Source organism: Populus trichocarpa, chromosome 10, assembly GCF_000002775.5.
Source record: "Populus trichocarpa isolate Nisqually-1 chromosome 10, P.trichocarpa_v4.1, whole genome shotgun sequence".
Taxonomy (NCBI): domain Eukaryota; kingdom Viridiplantae; phylum Streptophyta; class Magnoliopsida; order Malpighiales; family Salicaceae; genus Populus; species Populus trichocarpa.
The window spans coordinates 17997402-18006267 of record NC_037294.2 but is presented as its reverse complement, the minus strand read 5'-3'; the positions used below and the strand labels follow the sequence as shown (position 1 = coordinate 18006267).

General features: G+C 31.9%; 2 protein-coding genes across 2 annotated transcripts; both read left to right on the top strand.

Moving 5' to 3' along the window:
* Positions 1–4346: 4346 nt before the first annotated feature.
* On the top strand, positions 4347–5977 carry LOC7474401 (uncharacterized). Its single transcript, XM_002316145.4, has one exon. The coding sequence runs from the start codon at positions 5133–5135 to the stop codon at positions 5814–5816; it is 684 nt and encodes a 227-aa protein (XP_002316181.2). The 5' UTR covers positions 4347–5132; the 3' UTR covers positions 5817–5977.
* Positions 5978–6452: 475 nt separating this feature from the next.
* On the top strand, positions 6453–8336 carry LOC7474400 (60S ribosomal protein L38). The gene is made up of 3 exons (XM_002316144.4): positions 6453–6615; positions 7495–7678; positions 8087–8336. The coding sequence occupies exons 1-3, from the start codon at positions 6613–6615 to the stop codon at positions 8107–8109; spliced, it is 210 nt and encodes a 69-aa protein (XP_002316180.1). The 5' UTR covers positions 6453–6612; the 3' UTR covers positions 8110–8336.
* Positions 8337–8866: the final 530 nt, after the last annotated feature.

Below are 8866 nucleotides of genomic sequence, written 5' to 3'. Positions count from 1 at the left end.
ATAAAAATGTTTGGTTAAAAAATTATAGACTTAAAAATAAATTTGAGGTATATCTTTAAATATAATATTTAATTTTTATTCCTGAAATTTCATTGTTAATAACTTTTTAATTATCAACTCGTTTAACTAAAATAAGTAAATATAAAAGTGATTATTATTATAATTTTAAAATCTAACTCATTGATGACTCGGGGAAAGGTTTCAGTCACAAGCTGGGAGGGATAATTTAGTATTTAAATAAATATAAATATCATGAAAGAAACCATTGATGTGTGCATTGCATGTGTTAGTGCATGGATGTTGCCCACACATTTTGAGCGACTTGTGTAGCATTTTTCGACGGCCAAACAACTGTATCTAAGGCAATGTTGTAATCTATTTAGCGGCTCCTCCATACTTGGGTGGCGCATGTAGTGAATGAACCTCTAATACAGTGATAATGACCTTTAAAAAAAAATTGTTTTCTCATATATGATGCCCTTAAATTTTTATTTAAATATTTTTCAAGCTGGATTCGTAAGCAGAGTCGTCCATCCTTGACTCAGTAATTTAGTTAGGATTGTAGTTGTGGTGGAGATTCAAAATATTTTTTATTTATAAATATATTAAAATAATTTTTTTATTTTTTAAAAATTATTTTTGATATCAGCACATCAAAATGATCTAAAAACATTAATTTAAAAAAAAACAGAAAAAAATTTAAAATTTTTAAAAACATGGTTTCCACCGCGTTCCCAAACACACTCTAAAGATTCAGCAAAACCTTTTTTCTCTGGCTTTCTTTAGATTTTAAACCCTTCATAGAAGTATTGTGTACCAAGCCTTTATGGATAGAAAAAGTCATTGAAATGCAAGATCATACCACCGTTTCCTTGCTAGGACAATATTGCACAAATCATTCTCGGTTTTTCTACCTTTCAAGTTCAATGACTTTTGATCAGTATTTGACCTTACATTTTTCTATAACGGCTTTACGTTACATTTTATATTAAAACTCTCTAAAAAATCATGTTAAATATTTTTTTAACATAAACAAAATTATTTAAGATTCAAAGTCTGTTGTTTTTATGTTTCAAAAATATTTTAAAAAAAATTATTTATTTATTTTTATTTTTAAATTGAGTTCGTAACCATGTTGAATTGGAAGTGATACATAATTAAACTTGGAGTTAGAGATGAAACTGCTGGGTTTTTCCATTTTTATATCTTTAGATTTGGTCGAGGAAATTTTATACCATGCTGTAAAGTTTTTATTAATACTTTTGTTTACTTGCAGGTTATAAAAAAATAAAAAGGAAAGGGAGGTTGAAGACATAGAATAAATTAGCACGAATATATCGTATATCCCGCTCATATATATATATATATATATATATATTTGATTGATTGAATGACTAATTATAGTTATAGTTGTCGAAGGTAAATGATTTTTTTTTAATCCCAAGTTCCCCGAGTTAACCAACTATGAACTGAAATTTATTTATTTATTTAGTTTTATTCATAAACTCATTTGTGATTAAGTGACAATATGACAAACAACACATGCGCTATATGATATTTAAAATACATATACAGTACAGGACAGGAGAGTAATCGAACTCAACCTAAACAAGGATGTCATTGGCGAGTAAAGAACATTAAAACTTCGAGAAATTTTATGATCAAAGGAAGTTTGGTATCTGTCTCTTTCTCTTTCTCTTTTTAAAGAGTCCAATCAAAATTCGACGAGGTATAAAAAGAAGATGCCAATGGTTGAATAATAAACATAATTACAGAAGAGTCTTTAATGTCATATGTTATCATCTCCAAGCCCGAACATTCTTTAGTTTACCTCCGAGCAAGAGAAACCAAAATCATATTGCTTGCTTGTTCATGTTTCTAATCATGAAAATTGCCATCTCAACTTTAAATATATCCCAATTGTGCTCGTAAATATAAAAAATAAATGGGTGTTTGAAGAGTGTGATAGTGATTACTTTTCAAAATATTTTTCGTTCGAAAATATATTAAAATAATAAAAAATCCGAAAAAAAATAATTTAAAATAAAAAAATATTTTTTTAAAAAATATTTTCAAAATATAAAAATAATCTTAGTAGAAATGTTATTCGAGCAGTGTCTGGATAGGTTGTTGTTTTACCATCTCTCACTCGAATTCATTGCGAGTTAGATTCATGTCTAGACTCGCTAGAATATAACACTCAGTTATCAAGTTGTAATCTACTGTTGCCTCGAACTCGTGATTAACTACGATGATAGAATTTGGGTTTCTTTTTTCTTGGTGAAAAAGAAAACACTATTTCCACATCTTTATACCAAAAGGAAGGAAGTTTTTGTCATGGACCTGCTTCGTGAATAAGCATAGGGTTCGTTTTGTTTTGGAGTATGGTTGTAGTTATGTTTTAAAATGCTTTTCATGTCGAAATATATTAAATTAATATGTTTTATATTTTAAAAAATATTTTTAAAATCAGCGTATTAAAATGATTAAAAATATATATAAAAAAATTATTTTTTAAAAAAACATGATTTTAATGCATTTCCAAACGCTGATTATGGAAAGGAAGGAAGCCCGTGTTGTTTCTCTCGTTTTACCTGCCTTTTTCTTAGAACCCGTATCAGTTGAGATTAGAAAACGATAAAAGGACCAGAGGCAAGGTGTTTCTCAATAAAATATAATATAATTACTATATTAATGGTCACTTTAACTTTTTAGATAAAATAACTTTATTATCTTTATAAGCAAAAAAAATTTACGCTAGCTTGTAGGAGGTTTTTTTGTTTTGTTTTTATCTTGCTTTTTTTTTTATTGGATTAGTTGGGAGACAATATGGTATTTTAATAAATTTAAAAATAAAAAATTACTAACACACTGATTCAATGCGCGCAGCGCATCTACTGCTATGTAGTTCTCAGGTGGCACGTGGGGTGTGTTACGACAGCCAAACATGATTCTCACCAATATGGTTGGAATCATCTTGGTGGCCGCTCTCTTATTGAGTGGCGCTTATAGTTTATTGATCTCTGATTTTACGTCTATGATCTTTTTTTTTTCTCTTTGATTTTCATACTTGACCATCCAAAATTCTAAAACAACCATTTAATGTGTTTTTCCTTCGTATTTGGTCTATATTTTTTTATTGCTATTTATTTTATTTAAAATAATTTATAAAAATACAATTTTTTAAAATTTTATCCTCCTTTGATTTTTTAATCATTTAAATTTATTACTCATTCTTTTGACTGCTACTTGTTTTATTTGAATTTTTTTTTGAATTTATATTTTTGCGACTTTATCCTCCTTTATTTTTTCCCTGACAGATTTAATTTTCATTCTTTTAATTGTCATTTGTTTTGTTTTAAGTCCTTTTCTTAATTAATTTTATTTTAATTTTACCCCTCAACATTTGATTTGATTTGATTTTATGTTGGATTTGAATTTGGTCTTTGTCCTTTTCATTGCCATTTTTTTTAGCAAAATTTTTAGATTGAAATATTTTTTTTCAATTTTATCATTTAACATTAAATTAGTTGGGAATTAAGTTTATTGGTTGAACCCAAGTCTAGGACTTCATGAGTTGCGGTTTTGAAAAATTAACTCAGGTTTTAAGAGATTTGTTGGTTTTGCTTGTTCCCCCCCTTCTTTGTGCTAATATTTTTTTTAATTTCATCAACCAGTATCTATTTATTTCTTAAGCTTCACCTCTAATATTTTTATAACTCTTCAATCTAGTTATAGATTCAATTTAACCCAGGGTCAATTAAGGCCCGATCGAGAAGCGAAAGAGGAAAGGAAAAATAAATACACAAATTTTTCAACCAGGTTAACTTATTGTGGTTGTGTTCATTATCTAAGTCATAAATTTCATTGTTAACCCGGATCGTTATAACACGTCATTATCTTTTTATTTCACTTCATGATTTTTTTTTTTTATGATTTGACAATTCATTTTATCACATCTATGTTAAGCTAGGTAGATGTTAAAATGATAACGACGTGATTTTTTTAAAAACTAAATCACCTTTTGAATAAGGTTACCAATTCACCTTGACCTGATAGATCAAATAAGACTTGCCAATTTTTATCATTCTTATTTCAATCTAGAAATTTATTGATTTGAGATTGCTTCAAGCTGAGTTTTATATAGAATCAGGTGGAGAATTGATCTAGTTAAATATAGTTAATTTGATGGTAAACTCATATCTTATTTGACCGGTAAAACTTGTGAATTTTTTTTAATATTTATATTTAAATCAATATCATTTTAATTTTTTAAAATAATTTTTTTTTTTCATTCAAATTGATCTCCTGAAACCGTGGTCCCTCTCTGTAGCCGAACCAAGATTTGTAACCAAGCCTTTTACTAGTCAATAACACTGTAACAATGTTGCCACGTCACATGCTCTTCTTCTTCCACGGAAAGAACCTAGGAAATCAGAATTCTCCACTTATTTTTTATCTTCTTCCACGACAAGCTTAACAGCCACCATCTGGCTCATCCAGAGATAGTGATCAACCAAAGCGAAACCACGCTACTGTCCTTGCTCATGTTGTTGCTGTTGATGATGGCGCCATGTTGAATCGGAGCCCGCGAATCATTGTTAAATTCATGCTTGTGATTTTTGTTTGATGATGCCGTTGTGGAAAGTGATTGGGGATAGAGATGGAGGTGCTGTTTGATGATGCCGTCGTGGAAAGTGTTTGTATAGGAGAAAATCGGGTTTGATGGAGTGTAGTTGGAATTAGAGTTGTGATTGAGATCTGAAGTTATTTTCTTGATATTTCTGAATCCATTGTATTCTCGAGTAAACTTAAAAATTCTTTCTAAATTTTGTTTTTAATTTTAGGGCTAAAACGGATATTAATTAAGCGTGTTATAAATTTTAAAGTTGTTTTCTTATGATTATTTATTTTTTTTATTAAACGAAAAGATAGCTCGGTGCGATTAGCGCCGTCCTTTTTTTAATCCCACTCTTGTCTCATAAAACCAAAAGGAGGTTTTTTTTCCAAATCCGATTTTGGCAAGGAAAAAAAAAATAATCCTCCAAATCTCCATATAAACAAACCCTTCTCTCTGTTTTTTTTCCTGTGTATACACAGCGTCTTTAGTTTCAAAGTTCATCACAGGCACCATGACACCAGTTACCGTAAACAAAGGGCAGGAGAAATCCTACAAGAAGAGACAAACCACGATAGAGAAGAAAGCAACAGAGCTCGCAATTTTGTGCGATGTTCCTGTTTGTGTTGTTATTAAAAACAATACTGACGGCAGGGTTTCAACTGTGCCACAAGATAGAGGACAGGCGGTCGATATTCTCTTCTCTTACAAACGCAAACTACAAGCAGAATTAGTGACGGGTAATGCGAAGTCCAAGGTAGTGAAACAGGATGAAACCTGGGACCCAAGTTTTAATAACTTACCTGAGGAAAATTTGATGGAGTTTATGAAGGAATTGGAAGAGAAGTCAAAGATGGTGGATGAAGCAATTAAGAGAAAACAGGAGGTTGCTAGTAAGAAGGGGAGAGGAAAAAGACTTCATGCTGGTGATGGGTCGACAGAAGTCGGCAATAAAAAGGCAAAGGGCAATATTGTTCTTGATTCGAGAACGACCAATTCTTCGTTTTCTACAGATTCTGGTTTAGATTCTTCTGGTTCTAGCACCAGCAGCAATACTGGTTTTTCTGATGGAGTTTCAATTCCAAGGAGATTAACTGGTGGCACGTTTGCGGGTGAGATTGACAATGATACCGATATCGAAGCTTTACCTGCATCCACAGTGCGGCCTGTAAAGCTGTTTGGGATTTTTCTCAATTGAGATGACTTTCGCCTCTATTTTTTTGAAATTCTCTCCGTGTAGTTTTCTAGAATTTTACCCTTAATAGTTATTAAGACAAGAATAATTACTGAATTTCTTGCCAGTTATGGGTACTTTGCTGCATGGATGATTGTTAGAATTTGATTCTTTTTTAAGTGTAATTGTTCATCCAAACTTATTTGGGGTTATAGTTCAATCTAATTTTTAAAAAAATTAATTTTTTTCATGTTATGTTTTAGTATTTTTAGATAATTTTGGTACTTTGATATGAAAAATAAAAATTAAAAATAAAATTTTTTTTAAATTTTTTTTTTTTAATGTATTTCTAGCTAATTAACCTAATTAATCTTCCATCTCTTTTATATCAAAACTAATTTTTTTCTCAACTGAATCTCAAGCAAAACATCAACTCCCTAATAGAAAATACAAGTTGCTCCTCCCCTCGGAGGATGATATAAATGATTAAAAAAAATCTTTATTCGCCCATTCTTTCTTGTGTTTTTTTTTTAGAAATAGCAACGCTAGTATTCAACTCCCTGGGCCTCGACCCAACATATCCATCTATCTGGGCCTCCTGAGCGAGAAAAATAACCGAATTCTGGAATCTAGGCCCATAAACTGGAACACTAATATTATGGACACAATGGGAAAAACAAAAACGAGCGGGGCCATTTATGGATGAAAATAAAACTAGGGTCTAGAGGCATTTCACCTTAGTATATATTACCGCCATCAACTCCTGCTCTCTAAGGCGTCTCTACTCAAGGAGAGGAGGAGGAGGAGATAGAACGGAAAAATGGTAATTTCTTGTAATCATTACTCCTATCGGATTGCTTTGCTCATCATCGTTTTTGCTTTCTGTTTGTTTATTTGCATAGAATAAGAACTGTCTGGAAAATAGTCTGTGTCCACCCATCCTTACAGACGCGTCTAGGGTTTTGTTGTTTTGAAAGGCTTGTATGATATCAACTGCTCCCATTTGGGCTCTACATTTTTTCCTTATTACAAGCAGATTACAATGTAGTACCAGTGTTTTTGCTTCGCTATTGTTAGTGATTTGATGTATTTTGGTTTTGTGGTAATTATGGTGTAATAGATAGGTTCTGGAATTTAAAAGCAGTTTTAGAGGGATTCTCTTAGATGGTTATTGGAAGTAGTCTTAAACTTTGATGACTTAGAATGGTTGTAACCAGTTCTCAATTCTAGCAATTGGCGGATAGTGAAATCAAATGTATTTCAATTCCAGCAAATGTGTTTGATGGCTTGCAGCGTCTGGATTTTTTGGTTCACCTAGAATTAGCTTTGGTGTTAGCCTAATGTTTTAAAAGCTGCCTTTTCAGTTCTTTCCAGTCAGATAGATGCTTTGAACTTCGAGCTAGATCGAGATGTGTTGTTGATTTTTTTTTTTTGAAGAATGAGTTTTAGGAATTGAACACCAATCAATGCATTTTTGCCATTTACGTAAGCTGATTGTTAGTGTGCTCTTATAGTGGAAACTGGGTTGCATTCCAATGTGTCGTGGAATAAGTTTTGGAAAATTGTTTTTTTGGGACTATTGAAGATCTTATCATGTTTCTGTTTTTCTGGAAAAATGCTTTGCTTGTTTCTCTTATAACTGGTGATCTGGTGTATTTGGTTTTTTACTTTCCTAATAGTTCTTAGTCTTTTTCATTAACAGCCGAAGCAAATACATGAGATCAAGGATTTTCTTCTCACAGCAAGAAGGAAGGATGCTCGTTCTGTTAAAATCAAGAGAAGCAGAGATGTGGTGAAGTTCAAGGTTCGTTGCTCCAAGTATCTTTACACGCTATGCGTGTTTGACCCTGAAAAGGCTGACAAGTTGAAACAATCTCTTCCTCCAGGTACAGGCAACCTTCTGTTTTCAATTGCTGCTCATATGTTGTGCTATTGGACTATTTCATCACTGTGTTTTGTTCAGTGGCTATTCATGTCTGTGTCCTGTCATGTTGCTCATGCGTTTTGCACATCTCATCTTGTATACTTGTTCATGCCTTTTGCTCCTAGGTAATCTAGAATTTATGCATGTATTATTTACTAGATATCATTATGATTTTTTTTATATATAATACATCTCTTGCTTGATTGATGCTCAAGATAGTTGAGATAAAATTAAGAACTCAACACTTTCTTTACCTCCTTTTCCCTTATATATAATTTTATCATATCCTTGAAAAGGATTGATTTGTGTAGTCTCTGTAATTTATTTTAGGTGATTACTTCTTATTTGGTTCCTACAAATTTGTTTGTAGGTTTGAGTGTTCAGGACCTTTGAAGAAACAATCGGAGTGATTTTGGGCCTTTGCAGTAATCAAGAGATTTATTTTAGCTTATTTATCTTCCTTTTTTCTTGTGATTTTTGAGTAATGTTTTCTTGATTTAGTGACTGATCGTTGAGAAATTATCTGATTTGTGGAGGCTTTCTTGTATAATCTTAATTTTTAAGCGGTGGATTTGGAGAATCGCTTCTTGGAAATATTTATAACCATTTTGTTCTCATAATTTTCCCTTTTTCAGGGATTTGTCCTTTCTGAACTCCCTCCCGTGCTTACAAATTTACAGGCACATAATCAATAGATTTCAGGGATTACCTATTCACACAGCACTAGTGATACAATATATTTTTTTGCAGAGGCAAAAGCTTCAATGTTTGTAGTCTCTATGTACACAGACCGCCTATGGTTAGGCATATCATTTCTTAGACTACGAATGTTCTGGAGATTGTAAATGGAGACTGTAAATGAGGTTCCATCAAGAAATAAGCAATTAAACGTCATGGAAACAGAATATCTTCAAAAATTCCTGACTGAGGAAGGAACTCCCGTGGGGTTAGTCTGGGTTAAGAGAATGATCGCCTTGGTATGGGAATCCTGGAGAGGATTAGTCTGGGTTAAGAACACTCGGAAGTCCCAAACTGCTGATTTCAAGACTATCCTTTGAGTTTGAGAGGAGAGGTCCTATATTTAGTCAAGATAAATATTTTTGCTTTCTAATATTGTTGCGACTGTCATCTGCAATCAATTTCACAACAT

Coding starts and splice junctions, on each gene's coding strand:
- LOC7474401 (XM_002316145.4), top strand. CDS start 5,133: ATGACACCAGTTACCGTAAACAAAGGGCAGGAGAAATCCTACAAGAAG.
- LOC7474400 (XM_002316144.4), top strand. Junction 7,679..8,086: donor GAAACAATCTCTTCCTCCAG/GTACAGGCAACC, acceptor ATTTGTTTGTAG/GTTTGAGTGTTCAGGACCTT.